Source organism: Lampetra planeri, chromosome 24, assembly GCF_965212315.1.
Source record: "Lampetra planeri chromosome 24, kcLamPlan1.2.h2, whole genome shotgun sequence".
In the NCBI taxonomy this organism is placed as follows: Eukaryota; Metazoa; Chordata; class Hyperoartia; order Petromyzontiformes; family Petromyzontidae; genus Lampetra; species Lampetra planeri.
Genome location: NC_136130.1, coordinates 3,239,644 through 3,263,346, shown reverse-complemented (window position 1 = coordinate 3,263,346; position 23,703 = coordinate 3,239,644). Strand labels below are relative to the sequence as shown.

Here is a 23,703-nt window from a genome sequence, read left to right as displayed (position 1 = left end):
TGAGGCCGATCCAACATAGGGGAGGCCCAGGACCGGTTCAGATAACAGTCGTGAGTGCGAATTGACCTCGGGTCTGCAGCGCGCTCACCACTTGCGCTACCGCTCCCCAACGTGTCCAGCAACACACCCAGACAGACAAACAAACACACGGGGGCAGACAGACAGACAGACAAGGCAGGCAGGCAGGTCAGGGCATCACGGTGTTGCTGGGGCCGGTCGTCATCTTTGCAGCAGGCACGCAAATCATTTTCCACGGCGCGCCAAGATTCGAGCCCATTACAAATGCGCCCGTAATGCTATCTCGCCCTGCCACACACACACACACAAGGCCTGTTTGTTTACACGCTTTCAGAAACAAAGATAAACAAGATTGCCGCAAACATTGCAGCCCTGATTAATTCGCGTCAGGCACGGCGCTTGCCAATTATGCAAATTAGAACGAATTCCCCAGTGGGCCCCACTGTACACCATTCCCCGCTAATGTCGCATCTGTCGCCTGTGCGAAATTATGACTGCGCCAAACATTCACCACCCCCGCTTCCCTCCCACCACAGTGATGGGTCCACAGATAGGTGGTGGGTGGGTGGGTAGGAGGGCGGGAGAGAGGGGTGGGTGGGTGAGTGGTTAGTTGGCTGAGTGCAGGGGTGGGGGGGTCGGGAACTTCTAAAATAACAAGAAGAGACATTCTTTTTTTTTCCCCGAATTCGTTAAAACAAAAACATCTAAATTTCAAGGGCCGCAAAGCCGCGCGGTGAATCCGAGACGGTGTGGTCCTTCATGAATAACGGTCACGAAGTGGTCCTTCATGAGCCGCATGCGGCTCCAGACAGAGCTGCAGGTAACCGACCTCTGTGTTATTCCGGTCATTACATGTTTCACAGGTAGGTAGGTGGCTGGGTGGGTGGGTTGCTGGGTGAGCGGGTTAGTCCAAGGGTCGGCAATCTGGGGGTCACCAAGGACTGCTTCGTTACGTAATGCATGTACCGTACGGAAATATACAGGGTGCTTTAAAAACATGTTAACACTTATATGGGACTATCGTTCATAATGGAAAAAGAACGGACAATACACTGTAATGTGATAATAAAATGTAATGTTAATAGCGTCTCCCACTTAAATTTAGATTTTTTTCAAATTTTCTTGCTGTGGATTTCACACCTGATGATGATTGCTTGTGTTACAGTCGAAACGTCGTGAGATTTTTATTGTTTTATATTTTCATTATTTTATTATTTCCCTTCTACGTCACTTTACCGAAAGAACCAATAATATAGTCTCCCACTTGTTCGCCATCATTGTCAACGCTACGCCTGGAATCTTCTCCAGGTGGTCTCCAGAGATCGGAGGCACATCTCTTTGTGGTATTGTTACAAATTCTCAGAAGTGTTAAGATGTTTTTCAAACACCCTGTACATACACAGTGCATTGGGGGGGGGGCTCTTGGGATATTGACTTTTGTATTGAATTTGCAAAAAAAAATGTCTCTTCTTCTTAATGTGGTTGCCGACACTGGGTGAGTGGTCAGCAGTTGTCCCGCCGTTATTGACCTTGCCAGCGAGTCGATTAATCGTCACATTTTGGGGTGAAGACGCCATTCTAAGTTATAACTTTTGTTGTTCCTACCATTATCGAACTATGCAGGTAATTGCTTCTTTTACACTCATATCTTGAAAGTAATCATTTCAAACTAAGACTCCTTACATTATTCGTAGGTAGATCGGTGGATGGATAGGTGGTTAGGTGGGTAAGCAGGTAGCTTCTATAAGGAGGCAAAACCCCATTTGGTGAATGGTTCAGATTTTACGAACTCTGGTTGCTGGGACTGCAGCACTCCAGTGGCGAGCAACTGCACTGCGGTCCCAGCATGTGGCTGACATCAACTATGAACCATTTACCAATCCACATTGAGCAGCACTGTGACGTATGGTCAAACCAAAAAAACCATGACTCGCACGGTACTTAGAGGCCTTCAGCAATGGACTGACGAAAGTTGAACCACGTAGACTTTCGCGACTAATTTCATTCGTAACAGAAGTTTTTGGGTTAGAACGCGATCTAACCCAAGAACCTCTATTATGAACTGACGAAAGTCTGTGAATGACATCATTGTTTAAAAAAAAAACATACTAATTTCCTTTAGTAAAAAAGGGGAAAACGAAAAGCGAACACATTTTTTTTTAATAAATGTATCTGCAAACAGCACCCGGCTACGCAGGTCGCCCACAGCGCCTTCGCAGCCGAAGTTGGCGGAGCGAGCCAACGCCGCCGCACGCCGCTCTACATTTGCAGTCGTTGGTGATTGAGCGAAATCCATCGTCGTCAACTCGATTCAACGTGGTCCAGCCGGAGCCTGGTTTTGATGGCAGGCTCTCGCTGTGAGCTAAAATTCAACTCGGAACTATTTTATTCACCAGGTGAACTCCCGCTGAGCTATTAGCTCTCTTGTTTTCAGAGGTGACCTCGCCACACACGATAGCTCATCGACGTGGCTGATATCATCGTCATCATTATCATCTTCAGCGCACGTGGGAATCCATAGCCGCAGCCAAATAATCTAAACCCGTGTTGTGTCCAAATGGGAGATGGCAAAACCGGAAGAACCCGGAGTAAAATCTACGCTGCTTACACGCGGAGAGAGAGAGAGAGATCGCGCGAACTGCAAATATGCAACAGGCATCGTGAGGGTCACGGGATCGAACCCACGACGACTTCCTACGTACCAGGCGAGAGAGACGACATCTCCTCGCAAACCGCGGTGCCCGATCGTTTCCCCCAAAGTCGGTGCTGCGGGCCAGGTAACGCCTCCAACCGGAGGCATCGATCTCTCAGGTGCCGCGATTCCACAGGGCCCAGGAAGTTGACGTAATTGCGCATTAAGTCATTGTTGTGAGGATTGTTTTTGTTGCTGTTTAAAAGCATTCACAGTCAGGAGATATGTTATTATCTTCCGCACGTAAAACTATTGCGGTACCACCGTGCTAAAAATACCGCTTTTATACGGAGAGGGATGGTAATGATGTTAGCGCGCGTGTCGGAGGGAGACACTAGGTGTGAAATAAATTAGATAAAATTGGAAGCAAGCTTCACCATAATATGTTTAGTGGAAGTAGCAGTCTCGCTTGCCCAGGAAAGATGATGTTTATTATCATTATTATGCAAGTCAGAAACAATTCCGCGTCGGCAGACTGGATGGCTGGTGGGTGGGTGGCAAGATTTTGGGGGTGGGGGGAAGGGGTTCCATAATGGAACGCTTTGCCTGAATTTCGTTCAATTTCACGATTAATATTTCACCCGCGCTGATGTGCGCGCGAGCGCGAGCGCCGCATTAACCGCGGGCATCAGTTAAACTCCCAGCCAGGGTAGACCGGGCGCCATCGAGCTCACCATCATCATCACGGTTACCCCCCCCCCTCCCCAACCGTGCGATGTCCGTGAAATAAGTTTCCACGCCAGCTGAGAGGCTGCATCGCTCAGTGAAGGGCGGCAACGGCATTTACAACGGGGGCCCCCTGTCACGAGAACGTGGAATTTCCACCGCGTGATTTTAGAACCGAGAATGTGCGGCGAGTAACCACCAACGCGATTTAACTCGCGAGAGGGCTTTCTGCTGACCTTCTATCGGCGTTAGCATCGTGCCCGTGCAGGAGGCGAATTACTTGGTGCACCGACGGTGGGGAGGCTGGTTACATTGTTCAGCTACGAGACGATGCAGAACTTTGGGCCGACTTCCCCCGGAGCAATTCAGATAATCCACTCGGCTCTGATGTTCGCCCTGGCCAGGAACCAAACAAGGGTCCTAGCACGCTGCTCTGAGCCACCACACGTTCACACACACACACGTGCATTTGTATAAACACGACTGTAGTTATGTGTGTGAACACCAAATACAACGATCCCTCGTATAGCCTTGAACAGACTTGTTGGGGCGAATGCTGTTAGCGAGCAGCTCCTATGAAAGGCGGAACGGCACACGAGGTGGCCAGCACCACGCCCGGCCGACTTTGTCTCCCGAGTGGCGCTGTTCATTACACAACACACCAGTTACTCATTGTATGCTCAGTCCACCTAGGGGAGGCCCAAGACCGGGTTCAGATAATCGTCGCTGGCGTTGGCCGTGAGCGAGCATCGAACTCGTGTCGCGGGGTTCGTAGCCAAACCGCTACGACGCGACCGCTCCCCCACGTCAACAACCACCGACCGAGACACCACAAAGCTGTTACCGCTCCTAATCCCATGCAAGGTTCTTTTTTTCCGTGTGCTCGCTCGTAGACCTCGTCTCGGGAGACCGGGAGAGAAGCTTTATTTCATTATTATTATTCTTATTCTGCTGCTGCTGCTGCTGCGATGGGCGTGCACGAGCGGGTTTTGCTAGGCAACCGGGTTCCACATGTTCACCAGCGTCAGCACAAACCTCCCATGGGGTGCCCTCTCAGTCACGCGTGGCAATTCCACATCCTCCTCCCTCCTCCTCCCCCCCAGCACCTCCACTCCACCACCCCCGTCTCATCCCCAACACCCACAGATCAGCGCCACCACCGCCACCATCACGCCGTCACCCCCTACCACCGCCTCCCGATGGTTCTCATCTGCCAGCCGCCGCCGCCTTTACCCAGCCATTGCCAGTTTTAGCAACATTTCACAATTTGGGTTGTTGTTGTTGTTGTTGTTATTGTTGTTGTGATGTTCTTAGGTTATTTTCCATCCGCATCTTCTTCTCCATTGTTGTTATATTTTGGCTCCGTATCACAAAGCACTGGAAAATGCTGGAATATCGTAATGATAATTATAATGTTTTATTTGAATACATACGCGTGGCATGAGGGTGGGGTGGTAGGGCGCTTGACTCACATTTATTTATAACGCTGTGAAGCTGAAAATCTCACTTTGGTGGGGGGGGGGGTCACTCAGCCAATCAGCCCTCCAGTGCCGTTGTAATGAATCTCACTTGTTTTTCCTTCATAATGCATTGACCCCCCTCCCTCCCCCAGCATGGAAATGTGGAATTTCCACCACTGGCTCCAAACCCACCAAAGGAGATGAGTGCGGGAGATAACTTTTTAGACGTTTGTATCATTCAGAAATCGCATGGGGCAGCGGGGGTAGGGGGCGGTTTACCGTATTTAAATTTGTATAAATTTTTGATAATTTTTTATCTTTCCACCCATCGTACCCGAGTCGTACCTTCCAGGCACTAATTGCTCTGATCTGCATCTCCACGCCGATTTTATTTCATCCTTGAGCAAGTGATTTTACCTATTCATAGAGGATTTGCACATTTTATTACATTTAATTTTTAATTCCATATCCACTTTGCCACTTTCACTTAGGATGACCCAAAGGTAAACGACCACCACCCTCAAACGTGTACACCTTTCGCAGATGAGCACAGCTTCCCTGTTGCGCAACACACTTCCATATGGTGGCACCGGTGCAGAAGTCAGAGCACACGGAACCCGCTAATCCGAGTTCGATCCCTGGCCAAAGCTAATCATTGGCGAGTGATGTTTGAACTCATCCTGGGCACCCAACCCTTCAACTGGCCCACGTTGACTAGTACGGTGTAGTATGGTCAAACAACGCTCACGGTGTGGAGAGGCAGTGCATTGACAAAGGGCTGTACGTTATTATTGTCTTGTGAAAACATTTTGACATATACACCCACAAAAGTCTCATTGAGGCCCAATATTTATTTTTTGAGTTTTACTTTTTGTGCGGGGAAAACCGGAATTTTGGGGTTTTTGAGAGGCAAACAACGCAATGTAAGTTAACAACAAAGATGAAACAGTTGAGTAATTGCCTAGCTTAAGAAAGTGCCAGACTGGATGAAATTATAAGCAGAGACAGTTGCCGGCTCCATGACTCGCCGCAGCAGGGAGAAGTCTCCAACATCAGTGGACAGCTCAGGGATGTAGATTGTCTACTAATTTGCACTGAACGGTGAAAAGAAAAAACGACCTCATACTACGCTTAAGCATCCACATTTATAATCCCAAACATAATTTATAAAATGTATAATTTACATAATTTATATACCCGGACATTGCTCCGTTAGTGACATAAACTGTAAGAGCCAACGCTGGCTTATGAAAATCCAACATCACATTAATATATATTACACCTAATGAAAAAAAAGTATCACACAGAGCGAGATGCCACTCCACCGATGGCTGCCACCCGTAATAAATCAGACGATGAGTTGTAAAACAAGACACATAATGACGAAATCATTCTTTCAGATAAGCCGCCGCTACGGCTTGAAATTAACAATGCAACTATTCATTAAAGCAGAAAGATAATTAATAAGATAAATCGGAGGCGTTCAACAATGTACGCCCGACACAGTGCGACATTTATATGTATCAGCAACAGAATGAAGCAGTAGTAGTAATAAACAACTGCATCCATTTGAATTGGAATCTTAATTATTACGGATGTAATCTTAACCGTGAAAAAGTTAACACAATAATGTACGTATTGGGATACAGCGCTGCAGTAGTCTGATGGGGCAACTGACCTCTGCCATGAGAATGTGGAATTCCCACTGCTCGCTGAGGGTTACCAGTCGATACAAGCACTCGCCAACTTGAGAATTTCAATAAAGGACACGCGAATAGCATTTTACTTAAACTAAATACAACACATTCAATTTGACTTCTATGACTCTAATATCCGGATTATAAGACACACTGCCCAGGGATGTGTCTTATCATCTGATAGGTTTCAGTGTGTGTCTGTGTGTGTGCCTATATTTGTAAACTGTCTTGACAATGAGCACAAGTTTGGGGTTTTGTCTCACTTTCTGGAGCGTTTTTGTAATCTGGATTAGCACGGTTTGGCTACGTACGGTGCGAAAGAAGTTCAACATAACGAGTATTGACAACGTGACGCACCTGCAGACGTGACGTCGGCGATTCGCTGGATGGTGGTGGCTATGCACCACGTGACTGCCTTTAGCCCAGCACTGTGGAGGCAGCGGCGAGGGTTGGTGGACCACACACGGATGTCGTGGAACTCCCTTCATACGGGAGGTTGTCGTACCCTGGCTCGCTAGAAGGCGGCACAGCAAAGTTGTATGGGATAGAGTGTTTCCACCTCGCACGTGTTGGTTCTCTCCGCGTGTATAAACAATCATTGATTGCCCGATTCCTCCGATAATTATTTAAACCGAAGCACCACAAAACGTGAGACTCTTCTACACACGCGTGGCGTGATGTTAACTCCCTCGCCTGGTATACAGGACGTCGTGGGGTTCAATCCCGACCCTGACGCCAGCTGTATATTTGGAGTTTTCACGTCTCTCTCCCCGTGATCGCGTGGATTTCACTCGTGGTCCACCGGTTTTTCTCTACACATTTGTAAAAAAAAGAGTTCAGAGTATTTGTCTGCTATAAAAGCCGCTTTGTTGAGCTATCATTTGTGGGCCAGGTCGCTTCTGAAAGAGAGCTGCATAGCTCAGTGGGCCTTACCTGGAAAAAACAAAATAGTTAAACAGTTAATATATAGAGAGGACCGCAGAACTTGGGCAATCGTTGGCACCGGCTGACTAGCTGGCTGTCTTCGTCCCGATCTTATGTGGTCCCTCCTCGCGCCTCTGAGTCGTCCACTCTCCCCTCTCTCTCTCTCTACGAGAGTGAGCGGATACCGTGCGACTCGCCACAAGTCGATAATTATTTAAACCGAAGCACCACAAAACGCGAGACTCTTCTACACACGCGTGCGTGTGCGTGTGCTGTCGGTGGGAAGCGGTAGTGTAGCAGTTAGCGCGCTGCGCTACGAACCCGGTGATCCCCAGTTCAATTCCCGCTCGTGTCCAACACCGATGACAATTACCTGAACCGGTACTGGACATCCCCTAGGTCGACTCAGCCTCAAATGAGTGCCTGGTGCAGTGTGTAAACATCGCCACTGGGGAGACAAAGGCGGCCGGGCGTGGTGTGCTGTCCACCCACCCCCTCGCGTGCCGTGCCGGCCTTCATAGGTGCTCGCTAACAGCACTTGCCCCAACGGCCTGTTGAAGGCTGTACGGGGAAATCTTTGTATTTTGCTCTCGCTCACGCACATGCCCCGGTAGTGCAACTTGCCCACGATTACGAGATCGGCGGCGGCGGGAAGGCCGACGAGCGGCGCGGCTTAAACTTCACACTCGCAGCTTCCACACCGCCGCCAGCAGCAACAGCAGCACGGCGACTCGACGCGGCGATGATGTCACAGGCGATGATGTCACAGAGGGGGGGGAGACAACAGCCCGCAGTCAAAGGGGGAGGCGGTGGAGGTTGGCTTTTGTCTCCAACTGTTTGTTTCCTCCTTCGACGTCTCCCTCCTCCTCCCCCTCTGTTTTCCTTTCTGCTCCTGGCCGAGGGCAAGGCGACGTCTCCCGCCGTCAGCGCCGCGTGCAGCCACGCGCACACGCACAGCGCCGCTCGGCAAACGAGGCCGAATCGAGGAGGTTTTTACTCCGCGAAAAATTATTGACTTTTCTCTCTCTCTGTTTCTCTCCCCGAGGCCTTGCGGATCACTGGGCCCAGTGACCTCCCGACCTGGCCACTGTGAACCTGACACTGTCATTGAGAATCTGACACTAACACCGTCAAACCAGGCACCGCCACCACGATGCAGACGCAGCCATCGTGAACCTTACACGGCGGTGAAGAATCTGACCAGGCCACTGTGAACCAGACACGGCCGCTACGATCCTGACGCAGTCGTTACGAACCTGCCAGTCATGAAGAATCTGACGTGGCCATTACAATGTGTGTGTGTGTTGTATGTGCGCTTCGAGCAACGAGACTCAGAGGTGACTCCTTTGGTTTCCGTACGGGCCACCATTGTGGATAAGGCAGTACCCCTCCTGGCAGGCACCGATTATCACGCAACCTGTGCCCTCATCTTCACACTCCCCACACCCCCATTTCACACCCGGCCCAACAAAGAGCACTCTGTTTCGTCGTGATTGTGACGAGCAAATAAGTTCGTTTTTTTTTTTGCACGTGTTCATCTAATGAGACTTACATTCGCATGTTCGTACAATATAATGCTGACCCCACTAACCCGCGCTGCCAAGCCGAAGACACGTTGCTGCGTGACACTTGAGGCAATTATTACCTTCCAAGACTTTTGGGTTCAGCGAAACAAAAAAAAAACGAATAGAATATTTCTCATACAAATTCTCTCGCCTAATTTACTGTATTTCTAAGACATCGTATTTAATAGATTACCCCCCCCCTCCCCCCCAAAAAAAAATATATACAAAGAAATACCTGTTCAGCGGTGGTGCTAGTGGTGAGCGCACTGTGCTGCACATCCAGACCCAAGTTCCATTCCCAGTCGTGGCTGATTATATTATTAGTGGTGAGATGTAGCGCACCCGGTCTGTGGGCCCCCTCCCACCTACCTATCAAGCAAGACACGCTGACCAGTGGGGTGAAGTATGGTCAAGCAACCCCTCCCATGGCAGACCCACACGAGGAGGCACTCATCCAGCAGTGGATTGACAAAGCGCTCTCTAAATGGCTGCAAGCTCGAACTCAACTCTGTAATAAGTCATTAACACTTTTTGCTACGCACATTATTTTTTTTATTTTCGCGAGCTGACAAAAAAATAATGATCAATATCGACTCGAGTCAATATTTTCGATTCCTCGTGCGAGCGCGTTATTGTTATTTGCCCTGATTGCTATTGACTTCATTGCTGTTATTTATTTTGTCTGCCGACCCAGGTCGCTCTTGCAAATCGAGGCTCCTCCTGGCCTCGCGGATTCTCGACAGGTTAAACGAAAGAACGCGTAGGAGAAGGCTTTCGCGACCCAATGTTACTCATGATAGAGTTGTTGTTTTTTGGTTGGTTAGATCGCGTAAATACATACACGTGTCGTGAAGCCACCGCCACCCGACACAGTCAACTGGTAACGTTTGTCACGCGAACAAAACGTTACCAGTTATCATACGACCTCCCTTGCCAGTGTCAAAATATAAGAATAGGTTTTACCATTTCTGGAAATAAAACAGTTGTGTTAAAATGTTTAAACACCAAACAGACACCTTTTGCAAGGAATCACGTCTGCATTAACCACATATACTTGTGGTGAACATGCAAAGAAAAAAACATGCTCTGGTCGCATATGCTTTGTCTTTGCATATACATGCATATTTTTGGTTTGCATGTTCACCACAAGTATATGTTGTATAAGTTGTTAATGCAGACGTGATTCCTTGCAAAAGGTTTATGTTTGGTGTTTTCACATCTAAACACAACTGTTTTATTGCCAGAAAAGGTATAACCTATTCTTATATATAAAAAAAAAAGTTTCAATGAGTTACTACTTTAGCACACAGGTGTGTTGGAGAGTAAGCCCACGACATTTACAATCTGTGTTCGACGTTTGTCTGGTGATCACAACCAGCCTCATTCGGGCCATTATTATGAACAAACAAAAATGGCATTTCGACTTCACGTGCCGTATTCCTGCCCAAACATGCGTCAGGTGCTCACCCCCACCATGTGCCCCTTAGCCGTTGACAGCAATTCCACATTCCCAGAGCAGGAGCCAGCATCGCCGCAGTGCAGCCAACACGGCCGCCCGTAAGAGCACAACGCTGCCGAGGGGATACAATGCTTATCGTCAAAATTAGTTTTTTTTTCGACGAGACTTTTAGGGATTGGGTCTCGGACCGGAATTTTGCAACAGCGTGCGCGTTGAGTGACGGGTCGTGCCTGGGGAGGTCGGTGTGGGGGGGGGTGGCAGTGAACGCGCGACACGCTCGCCACTGTGGGGAAAGAAGCCCGGTTAGCGCCGGCGTGCGAGCACACGCGGAATGTTTGAAGGCGGCTGAGTTCCGTCCACTCCGCCTTGCCACGCTCGCTCTCTCGCTCGGCGAGGGGCGTTTCTCCCTTTGAGCACGCGTCACTTTTAGCTTCGTTGTTACGTCATCGTCGTCGTCATCAGCACCAATGTTAGTGTCCATCGCCACGCGCCACCGCCATCGTCATCATCGTGTTAATAAGGTGATTGTAATGCGAACAGATATTCATGTCCTGTTCCTTGTCGGATGCGTGACTTTGACGTATTATCACTGTCACCATCAGAATTATTTAACAGAAGTAGAATAATGCCCTGAACTTATCAGTTATGACTTCATTATCAGCAGCAGCGTTGGTTTGACCATATTATTTATAGGATCAATAACTGCATCATTATCATATAATCAGCAATAAACTATAATCTCCTGAACCTGTTCCTTACAGGGTATATTTCATTGTTACTGTTATCACCATCATCATAATTTTCATCAATGCCACCACCACAACCACCACCATAAATCATTGCCAACACCATCATCATCATGATCATTTCCAGAGATGGTTATAGGGTGCATGAATTCGTTATCATTATCATCGATATCATTCATCAAAGCCTCTGCTTACGTGTGGCCCTGAAGCAATTTCAACATCTAGAAGGAGACCCCAATTGCTTGCTGGAGTAAGACATTCTTTATTTCCGACAATTGGCAAAATTGTTGACATTCCGACACGTCGGTTGGATGTACAGCCTGGCCCCTGCCATAGGAACATGGAATTTCCACCACCGGCTCAGGGCCCTTTTGAGCAGTGTGCGTCAAACACGTTCAGCGAACGTTGGTAAACAAACATCTGTGATCGTACCTTGTTCGGATTATATTATCAACGATGAAGTTCACGCGTGCGTGCGTGTGTCTGTGCTGCGGGGAGCGGTAGTGTAGTGGTTAGCGCACTGCACTACGAACCTGGCGTCCCGAGTTAGATTCCCGCTCACGGCCACCACCGGTGACGTTTATCTGAACCGGTCCTGGGCCTCCCCGAGGTCGACTCAGCCTCGAATGAGTACCTGGTCTGGTGTGTAAATCATCGCCACTGGGGAGACAAAGGTGGACGGGCGTGGTGCTGGCCACCCACCCCCTCGTGTGCCGTGCCGGCCTTCATAGGTGCCCGCCAACAGCACTTGCCCGTGACAGTCTATTATAAGGCTGTACGGGGATCTTTGTCTACGTGTGTGTCTACGTGTGTGTCTACGTGTGTACCTACGTGTGTGTCTACGTGTGTGTCTACGTGTGTGTGTGCGCGTGTGCTGCGGCAGTCCATTATCCGGAGTTGGCATATTTTAGGGACGCGCACAAATCACCGGGAGACCGCGGTGTCGCCCTCGTTGTACCCGCCGAGACAAGGGGGCTACCTACGCACGTGCAGAATGTAGCGGGCAGGCGCTGTTAGCGAGCACCTAATTAGGCTGACGACAGCACGGATGGTGCGGGTGGCGGTGTTGGGGTGGGGGGTTAGTGGCGCGCGCCGCCCCAACGCATTTGTCTCCTCGCCCGTCCGCCCGCACCCCGCCGCTCGCTTACTCACCAACGGAGTCCATCTCGGGGCCGGCATCTGGTGAGGACGTGGGCACCAATTACCCAAAGGGCGCGCGCATGGGCAGGCATCGGGCCGAGGATGCTGGGATGTTGTACGGAGGTGGCGATAATTTACCATTGAGAGCCCCACTGCTTCCACACACAGCGAAGGTAAAGCTCCTCTCCCGTAGGGCCTTAACTCACTGTTGGGGCAAGTGCTGTTAGCGAGCACCTATGAAGGCCGGCACGGCACACGAGTGGTGTTGGATGGTAAGCACCACGCCCGGCCGCCTTTGTCTCCCTAGTGGCGATGTTTACGCAACGTATCAGGAACTCGTTGAGAGGCTGGGTTGAGTTAGGGGAGGCTCAGGACCGGTTAATATCCAGTGGGATTCAAACTCGGGTCACCGGGTTCGTTGCTCAGCGTACTAATCCGCTACAACACTAACGCTAGCACACCTATAAACACACAAAGGCAAAGATCCCCCCTATAGCCTTAACAGACGTTTGGGGCAAGTGCTGTTCGCGAGCACCTTTCAAGGCATGCACAGAGACAGAGACGCTCACAGTCGCCGTCCACAGAGCAAAGGGAAGCCGCACGCACAACACACACGCACAACACACACACACAACACACACACAACACACACAACACACACAATACACACAACACACACAACACACACAACACACACACACAACACACACAACACACACACAACACACACACACACACAACACACACACAACACACACACAACACACACAACACACACAACACACACACCACAACACACACAATACACACAACACACACACACGACACACACAACAAACACACGCGGTCTCCTCTAATTGAAGTCGGGAGTCAAGTACGGCGTGGCCATGAATAAGGCGGTCGCTGAGATGAATTGAAGTGCACACTAAGAGGATATTTCTCGTGGAATTAATGGCTTTGACAAAAGGGGGAAGTCGCACCAACCGGCACAAAGATCACACGGGATGACGGGGCTATTACTCATGTTTGGGTAAAAAAAAAAAATTGGGGGTGGAGGGGGATTGCATGGTGGGGGGTGAGAATACCACACAGCTGTACCACTCACCTGCCCCCCTTCCAGCTGTGCCAACCGATGAGGCTCGCTTCCGTCGACAGCCAAGACAAGAAGCCACACAACTCGGTTGGCGCTGTAACAAGACGGTGATGAACAGAGATTCTTTTCGCGAGAGGAGGAGGAGGCAGAGGAGGTGGTGGTGGAGGAGGCAATATTAGGGGACACTTAAAAGCCACGAAATTATTGGCACGAACATTTCCGCTCCGTTATCTTGTGCAACGTCGAAAAAACAGGTGAAAGGTGCAGCCTTGCAATGGCCTGATCCAGTCAATGGCGGTGGAAGCGCCTCCACTCGAGCGAACTCCAGACGTGCTCCGCCGACTCTTCCAGACGTTGCCTGGACGTGCCGGAAGAGGTGTGCCTACCCACACTTTACCCCACCACCACTACCACACGCGACCTGCCCCATCGACCGTGGCCAATTCAGTAACGCCGCTGGGTTGATATAGGCGGTGGCGGTGGGGGGAGAGGTTGGGTGGCAGGACGTGAGGGGGAATTCCTGAATCTCGCCCCCATCGTTTCATCCCCCGCGCCTGGGTGTGGGATCGAACCGGCGACCTCTGGATCGCAAGTCCAAACGTCGCTCACTGTTATGCCTTGTGCCGGAATATCGTCCCGAATGCGCCCGATCTCGCCAGGGCTCGGAAGCTCAGCAGGGTCGAGCGTGGACGGCGCGCGGAGGGTGTTGGAGACCGCCGTGCTCCCCCAAACGGGTCACCGTGGGCGGCTGCGGGGCTGATGCAGTGGGGCTGGACACATGTAAAACCAAAAAAAGGAGCTTCATAGCTCATCGGATTCCTCCAGTACAAACAAATATTCTGATTCAGGACAGCGTAGCGCGGTGCAGCATAACGAACCGTTGTGCCGCGCTCGCACGCGTCCACATCACCTACGCTCCGCCGAGCTTCATCAAGCCTCGCTGTGACCGCCGTGGGGAAGTATGGCCCAGGCGTGATGGAGGCCGCCCGTCCGGCAGTGGAGTGACGAGCAGGAGCTGTCTGTGTGCACGGCTCGGGGGGCCGCGACGGTGAGGGGGGGGGGTGTGATAGTAGCATCCCCCGTGTTAGCTCGGGGCGCAGCGACGATCGTCCTCACTCAGTCTGCCGCGGGGGTGACGCTCGCACGTCCGCAAATGAACCGAAATCGATTGGCACAAATAAACGGCGACACGTCGCTGATCTCGTCAGGGAGCGTAAACCATCATCGCGCAAACTGCGGCCATGCTCGCAGCAGCAGCTTTTGGCTCGCCATCGAACAAAGATGGTCACCGCATCGCGCGGCACTTTCAATGCGCTTCTGCGGCCGTCTGGAACGCTCTTCCTTCCGATATTAGTAAGCCACTGGGAGCTATGGCAATTTTAAATCTAGATTGAAAACTCGTTTCTTTAGAGCAGATTTTTGTGTTCAGTTTGTTGTCCTTCACCCGCACCTCCGATTAGCAAGGTTGGCGACGTACGGGGAGAAAGAAGTTTAACATACGTACGTTCATCCGTCCGTCCGCGTGTTGACGCATCGCGGTTTTTGTTTAATTTACAAGATGCGTTTATTTAGTAACGTTTTTTTCTCATTCTTTCTCCGAGCGATTTCACAGTTGTTCTATTCGTGGATCTCTCTCGAGCTTCCCGAATCTGTGTGAAATGAGACGAGACGAGCGTGTAAGGTGATTATCGTTTTTTTCATGGTGGCGGCGGCCGGTGGCCGGATGCTGTCGCCGGCGTCGCTCTGACATCGCTCGCGACGCTCGCGACGGGACGTTGCGGATCGTGAAATTGGATAACGCTGAGAGACGGAGCGAACTCTAATTGCTCCGTCTCTCTCCGTGGACGTGCTTCTCAGACGCGTCTGCCTCCCTTTGGCCGGGCGACACGGCGGCGAGACCTAAACTACCTCGCCTTGGATTTATCTCCGGGCCCTCCGATTTCTCCCTCCACATTTATGATCAACGAGTATTTGGCTGCTATAGATATCCACGTGATAGACTACTTCGTTGAGCTAGCATTTGTGATAGCCAGGTCACTACTGACAAAGAGCTACATAGCTAAATGGGCCTTACCTGGTAAAATATATTTTTTTATAGTTTACACTGCCGCTATACAATTATCACTTAGCGGGTGTTGTTATTGTTTTATTTTCAACACAACACGAGCCCGGTGCAGAGCACCGATCACAGAACAACAAGATGGGGGGGGGGGGGGGTAGGGCAAAATTTTTGCGAACAAAATCCGGAGATTGACGCCGTGGCCGGGCTGTGCACGTGTTCATTGACGCGTGTGACAGGCTGTGTGTGATGCACGTGTTCATTGACGCGTGTGACAGGCTGTGTGTGATGTACGTGTTCATTGACGCGTGTGACAGGCTGTGAGTGGTGCACGTGTTCATTGACGCGTGTGACAGGCTGTGAGTGATGCACGTGTTCATTGACGCGTGTGACAGGCTGTGTGTGATGCACGTGTTCATTGACACGTGTGACAGGCTGTGAGTGATGCACGTGTTCATTGACGCGTGTGACAGGCTGTGAGTGGTGCACATGTTCATTGACGCGTGTGACAGGCTGTGTGTGATGCACGTGTTCATTGACGCGTGTGACAGGCTGTGAGTGGTGCACGTGTTCATTGACGCGTGTGACAGGCTGTGTGTGATGCACGTGTTCATTGACGCGTGTGACAGGCTGTGAGTGATGCACGTGTTCATTGACGCGTGTGACAGGCTGTGTGTGATGCACGTGTTCATTGACGTGTGTGACAGGCTGTGAGTGATGCACGTGTTCATTGACGTGTGTGACAGGCTGTGTGTGATGCACGTGTTCATTGACGAGTGTGACAGGCTGTGTGTGATGCACGTGTTCATTGACGCGTGTGACAGGCTGTGTGTGATGCACGTGTTCATTGACGCGTGTGACAGGCTGTGTGTGATGCACGTGTTCATTGACGCGTGCGACAGGCTGTGTGTGATGTACGTGTTCATTGACGTGTGTGACAGGCTGTGAGTGATGCACGTGTTCATTGACGCGTGTGACAGGCTGTGAGTGGTGCACGTGTTCATTGACGCGTGTGACAGGCTGTGAGTGATGCACGTGTTCATTGACACGTGTGACAGGCTGTGAGTGATGCACGTGTTCATTGACGCGTGTGACAGGCTGTGTGTGATGCACGTGTTCATTGACGCGTGTGACAGGCTGTGTGTGATGCACGTGTTCACTGACGCGTGTGACAGGCTGTGAGTGTTATTTGGAAAACTGCGTAAGTCATAGATTTCGAATGTTTGCATACGCGTTATTATGTGTGTGTGTCAATCGGCACCCTGGATACACCCTCGCGAAACGACATGTTCCATCTCAAGGGATTATCTAGGTGAAATATTGATTGTTATATTGAATTCAAAAGTACATTGCATTCCAAAATATCAACTCCTAAAGTACGACATCATTGCAATCGCATAATTCTTTAGGCAGTGCAAACCTATTGGCAGCGAATTGATATTCCTTGAGAGTTTAATTAATATTGTCAGAAGGGTAATGCTGCATCCATCTCTTGCCAGTCCTGGTACTGTGGGTACCGGCTGTGATTGCCTGTAGGGCTATTTCTCAGCACCGTGACATAATCGTTCCAGAAATTAAGTCAATAATTTGAATGCCAGCTTAACACGCATTGTAAAACTTCACACCAAAGCCCCGTAGACATTTTAATCAAATGTAAAAAAAGAAAAATCCATTAGGGAAACTTTCAGCTTCGCGACCTGTGTCGGTTTTAAATGCCATGAACGGTGAATATCTACTAAGTTGTGGATTTTCTTGTTGTTTGTTGAGTAGCGTCTAAATTAATTCCCGCTGCACTCCCCTTGGCAAATCTTTACAATGCGGCTGAGCTCCGATTTGTTAGTGGGGCAAGGTGCATGCCCACGGAGAAAAGAGAAGTTCACATAATCTTCAACTTTATATTTGATGGTGAACATCGTGGACCAAAAAAAAAGACTCGAGGCATTTGTCAATAACACCGTGATCTTGAAAAACAAAACATATATAATATAATAGAAGACGTCTCGGGCAGGTTTTGACAAACCTGCACAACGTTTCGCTGGAGAAATGCGTCCGGCATCGTCACGTGTGAACAAAAGCTGAGCTCTCGCGTCAGGCTGACACTGGCACTCATTGGCCATGGTGGTGACTGGCAGCATTAGTCACTCCAGGTGGCACCGACTCAGGCGCACTATGGACTCACATAGCCAACCACGTGAGTTGTACGAGTGTCTACGTGGATCTATGTGAGTGTATGGGTCTCGAGTGCAGCTGTTAGTGTGCTGCGCTATGAGCCCGGCAAGCCAAGGCCGATTGCCGCTCATGGCCAACTCCAGTGACGAATATCTGAACCGGCTCTAGGCCTCCCCTTGCTAAACTCAGCCTCAAATGAGTACCTAGTTCAATTTGTAAACATCGCCACTGGGGAGACAAAGGTGGTCGGGCGTGGTGCTGGCCACCCACGCCCTCGTGTGCCGTGCCGGCCTTCATAGGTGCTCGCTAACAGCACTTGCCCCAACAGTCTGTTAAGGGGATATTTGTATTTTTATATATTTTACATATCAATGTGAGTGTATGGGTCTCTGTTTAAGTTTGTGGGTTGCGCGTGTATGTATATATAAATGTAGGGTATCTATGTGAGTCTATGAGTAAGTCTATGGATTTCTCATCTAATGACAGTAAATGTGACAAGAGATGAGGCACGGTATGGACAGAGGCGCACGGTGAAGTAAAACCAGAGTGACCGACCCCGCGCATTAGCGGAACTTCTGGCTTAGGGGACGAGGGTAGAAAATTGTCAGTTGCACGATTTTGCACGTGGCTTTAATGGCTAGCTTCTCAGTGCAAACGATGTTGAAACCCGCCTGTTTAACTCCTCAATACTCCTCACGTGCACACGCGAGAGTGTCTCCCTGAATGAGCGGTCAATGCTGAGTCCATCGTTGTTGCCTCTACCACCCGGCCACTTGAGGTGCTCACAAAAGCACAAGGCCACGGACGTGTATGGGGCTCAAGTCAAGTCCGTTGAACATTGAACGCATCCATAAATCTGGGCGGCTGCGTTCCTATCCGAACGCCTTGATGCCATACATTACATTACTAGTCACTCACCGTGTTGCGCGTGCAACAAACAGTGGCGATGAGCGGCATTGCGATTGAAACTGATACAATGCCCCCCCCCCCCCACCATCGACTGGACGGGCATTGATCTCGGCGAAATGATCTCAATGGGCAATCACTTTGGGAATTGATTTGCATGCAATCAGTGGAGCGGCCGTAATTGCGAGCGATTTCAATAAAAAGTGAATGGCGATCGCACGAGACTGATCGATCACAGGGGAAGTGAATGGAAGCTTCGCGTTGACAATTGATCACAGTGAGCTTTTGCTGCCTCTCTTAGAAATGGACCGGACACCGTAGCACAGCTCACATCCTGTTGGCACACGCGCAAACTCTGCTGTTCTCGGCTACCGCATACCAGTTGGACGCTTTGTGAATGGGAAAGACTTGAAAGCTGTCGCCAAAGTCCGCCACCAGTGGTCTCGGAGTGGCGTCACGGTGGCATCGCGCGAGGGCTGTGACGCCACATGCGACCGATGGTAGCCGAGACTGAACGGCGCGACTGGAAATCATTTGAATCATAATCGGTTGTTCGCTTTTTTTTTTACGTTAATTATTCGAATCGGTACATCATCACCATAATCGGTACATCATCACCATAATCGGTACGACATCACCATAATTGCGCCGCCACCAAAGGTGGGCCATCGCCGTCATTTCCCTCTGTGCCAGGGCGCAGGCCGAGCTGGCGCTACGCCGCATCGGCGGCTTCCGCGTCGCCCCCGACAATCAGGCAGCGGAAGGACGCGCATCTCCCCCCCCCCCTCTTTCTCTCTCTCGCACGCGTGCCTTGGAGGGGGCTTCTAACGTGCCGTGCTTTTCTCACCAGCAGGTACTGGCGGCCATGGAGACCCACCTGGCAAACGGATCGGTGTGCGGCGGCCCGGCGAACGTTGGGCCCAACTCCGGCGGCGGGGGGGGCGGCGGCGCCGGCTGCCCGCTGCTGGGGCCCTCGCTGCAGGCCGCCGGCTCCTCCATGGAGGACAGCAAGACCAACCTCATCGTCAACTACCTGCCGCAGACCATGACCCAGGAGGAGATGAAGAGCCTGTTCGGGAGCATCGGCGAGATCGAGTCGTGCAAGCTGATTCGGGACAAGATCACAGGTGGTTTGTTATTTTCCAGATTTTTACTTTTGCCCTGGAAAGCACGGCCGAGGTTGGCCGTGCTGGAGCGCTGTGCCGGCACCACTGAGCGCTTCGTCCAAGCCAGAAGCGCCACTCTGGCACTGGGGAGCGAGGGGGGGGAGGGGGCGACTGCACAGATTTCTCCCTCCGTGCACTTCTATCCAGCGCCACTTCTCTAGTCGCCTACCACTCCCCTTTCGTACGGAGCCATTGACTTACTCAGAGACCCCCGTAGGCGCGCATGCACGTTCACGATACATGAACAGAAAAGAGCACCGGAGAAATACACAGCGGCCCCTTGACTTGCATCTTGTTTTAAGCCAGAATTCCCACGTGTCGTGTCAAATCAAATCCTCCGCCCTCAGATCTCGTTCCGCCGCGTCCTCCCATCCCACTCTCGGTCTCCCTCTCGTCCTTCTCCCCTGCAGCGGTGGCATTTCCTTGGCTCCTCTAAATTCGACGCCTTCTCGACATGTGCCTAAACAATCTGAGTCTCACTTCCGTTACCTTCTGAAGAATATTCATGTCCTCTATCACGCATAAGCTCACTTGTTTTTGTGACGTAAGAGACAAAATCGGGTTCTTGAGTTGTGAATTTGACGAGTCTCACTCAGCCTTGTCTTGAATGGCTGAATTTAAATAAAATATTGGCCAAAATGGTGTTCATCTCCATCAGGGGCACTGAGCCCATTAGTGGGAATTCTTCATTCCTTTGGCAGGGCCCGATATAAACTATACAGTGACGCATGTTGGCTTCCAACAAAGCCACATGCGGGTTTTTTTTTTCGCGACCCTGTATAGACGATGAGCTGGGTTCACCCAGGACAGGGGATTGAACTCAAGTGCCGGTCCCTCGCTCGATCCGCAGCGCCGGGCAGCCCAGCCTCGGCTCAAACGGCGGTCACTCGATGCGTCGGGCCTTAATTACGACGCGGCAACGTTAGCCGCCTTCATTGGGATTGTCTACGGAAGTGAGCGCTATGAATAGCCTGATTAAAGTAAGCAAATAAATACATATAGATCTGCTTAAGCTGCCCACAAACCGAAAGGTGGTCTTAAAAAATAATAAGCACTTCGAAATTCCAATTTCACCACTTTCCGCCGTTATTCTTGGGGAGGATTGTTCGGCGATTAGCACGCGTCCTGGAGAGCTAACTATACAAATAAATGGGACCCCCAATTTTCCCCACAGCCAATTTATATGGAAATAGGCAGCTGATTGTCGTGCCCACGAGGACACACTCACAAGCGGCTGTGTGTTTATTTTTTTGCCTGCTGCATCCCTCTCCGATCGCCCCCCCACCCCAAGCATCCCGGATTTACACGTGGAGAGAGCGTATTTGCGTTCCGCGCACACGCACTGGCCCCCGTCGTGTGTCGCGCGTCGCGCAGCCCGACTTTGAAGCGCGTCGCGAGCGTCGCGACTGTCGCGTTCGCCAGATCGACCCCTTTGCCCTTTGGTGTCACAAATGGCCGAGGCCCCGTCGGGGTCCCGCTCGTCGTGGCTGGCGCCAGCGTGCTGAGTCGCCGCTTGAGTAACATTGCAAGAGTCAATGGGGGAGGTGGGGGGGGGTAATTGTGACGCTACGACTACCGAGGGACAACCCCACTGACCTGTTCTGGGTAACCACTGTCTGAAAAATAAGAAGAGGTTTTACCCTTTCAGGCGATAAAACAGGAGGTGTTAAGATGTTCAAACACCTTTTGAAAGGAGTTAAGTCCGCATTATCCACACGTATGTGTGGATAAACGTACAGACAAATAATATATGCATTGTCTTTGAAACTGATTTGCCTACATGGGAGACAGCGTTCTTTATGGCCTTGTATCGCCCATGTCAGAACAGAGAACGCCGCGTATTAGAGCATTTATAGCTCGGGTTGAGCAGCAATATTATGGGTAAAACCTCTTCTAATTCTTCATACTTTGATGGTGGCAAAAAAAGGTCCCACGACATCACCACTGTCGCCACTGTGACTCGTCTGTCCTCGAGAGTCGTGCCACACTGTGGGCCCAAGGCCAGAGAGCTCCCTTAAAGCCGCCACTCTCAGATCACTCGCCCAGTTGGCAATTTGAGTGTTTTGAAGCTCTCGTGACTGCAGGAATCCATACTCTTTGGTTCTTTCGGTAAAGTCACGTGGGTAGAAAATAAAATTAAACAAATCACGACGTTTCGATCGCAACACATGCGGTCGTCATCAGGCAATGTTATGACGACCACTTGTGTTGCGATCGAAACGTCGTGTTTTGTTTGATTTCATTTCTAACTACGTGACTTTATCGAAAGAACCAAAGAGTTATTTGAGTGTTGCTTTGGGGAGTGAAAACGGGAGTGAGTCAGCAGCCCTGCTTACTTGTTTCTAGGCCCTAAGCCAGTGGGTGAAAATTCCACTTTCCTACGGCAGGGCTCATTTGCGGAGAACAGTGGCGTAATTTGTTGAGCGATCGGTGCTTCACTCTGACACATCTTAGCCACCCGTGTAAAATTCCAAATCAGTGGAAAATGTTTATCTGCACCTCACCATCTCAGTCTATGGTTTATAATTATGTTTGTGTAGTTTCACCAGCAGGCGGGACTCATATTTCCCATCGACCCCGGGGAGATGGTGACGATAGCGGTGATGGTGAGGTGGTGATGGTGGTGATTATGACTCTGATGTTGATGATGATGATGGGTGGGAAAACAACATTTGAACTCATAATTGCTCTCCATCGGTGGTGGCAGCTCCACGTTCCCCTGGACGGGGGCGATTTTCTCCATGGGATGACCGCTGTAGACTTTCTGTATGAAATGGCACTCGTGTTATGAAACCACGGAGGTATGATGAGCTGCGTTGACCCCTAAAAAGGATTTGAAATTTATCAGAATAACACTGCACCTCCTGCCTGGATCATACTCAACACACAAGGGGCAAATATAATATAAGTATTACTAATCTGAGGATGAGCAGTGTGCGTATGCATGTTGAACTTCCTTCACACCATACGTAGCATAGTAGTTTGTGCACTGCACCTTTGGACCGCGATAAAGCTATTTGAACGATTCCTGCCCAGGGCCACGCGATTCAGATATCACTCGATCAGTGGCGAGTGATATCTGAATCAGTCCTTGGCTTCGTCACTGACCAGTGTAGTGAAGGATGGTCAAACGATGCCCACGATCAACACGATGAGTGGGTAGTAGGCCTATGCCCAGCAGTGGATTGACAGAGGCCTTTCTGAAATTTATGATTCGTAACTAATCTGTGCACATTCCATTTACAGACTTTCCTCCATGAGGGTACATTCGCAGGCGTGCACGCTCTCACCCAAAGTAACGCATCGACGACACGCATGCTGCAGCAACAGAAGGGCCAAGGGTAAAAATATATATCCGAAACGTACTCGAACAAAACAAAAAAACACGCGCCAAGCCGGCTATAAAAGGGCTGCACAGAAGAAGAAAATAATGAAATAATACAATGAATGTGGGGGAAAGAAAAAAAAAATCATAAAAGTCAAACGTAAAATGAAGGCGGTGGAGCGTGGGTGTTGGGGCTGGTGCGTGAAGTCTCTTAATTTCATCGTTGAGTGGCGCGGGCAGCAGCAGCGGCAGCGCCAAATGGCTCTCCCACTTCTCGCCTCGCCGAATCACTCCCAACGGGGGGGTGGGGCGGCAGTGAAGGGGGGGTGGGACTAGGCATAATCAAATCAAGCAAAAGTTGAGGTGCCCCAAGTAGCGCAGCAGTCCCCGCCCCCCCCCCCCCCCCCCCGGGTGATTCAACTAAATATCAGCTCGGATTCAGGTCCTACCAAACCAGCCAAAAAAAGAAAATCTAAATTAATGTGAAAGGCTAATTAATCTCTCTCAGTTTAACACCTTAGGCTTTTCGCGACAAATATTATCCATAATAATTGTAAATACTCTCCGACACACTGGTGTGCTGAACTACGTGACAAACCTTCCTAATTGGCTGTAATC

At 50.4% G+C, this 23,703-nt stretch overlaps 1 protein-coding gene across 1 annotated transcript in view; it reads left to right on the top strand.

Annotated features, from left to right (window-relative positions):
- LOC144726658 (ELAV-like protein 2) overlaps positions 1-23,703 on the top strand; it is a 141,344-nt gene that overhangs the window by 44,075 nt on the left and 73,566 nt on the right. Inside the window, exon 2 of the mRNA XM_078605413.1 lies at positions 19,445-19,724. Within this exon, the coding sequence (XP_078461539.1) occupies positions 19,445-19,724 (280 nt within the window). The remainder of the gene's footprint in view (positions 1-19,444; positions 19,725-23,703) is intronic.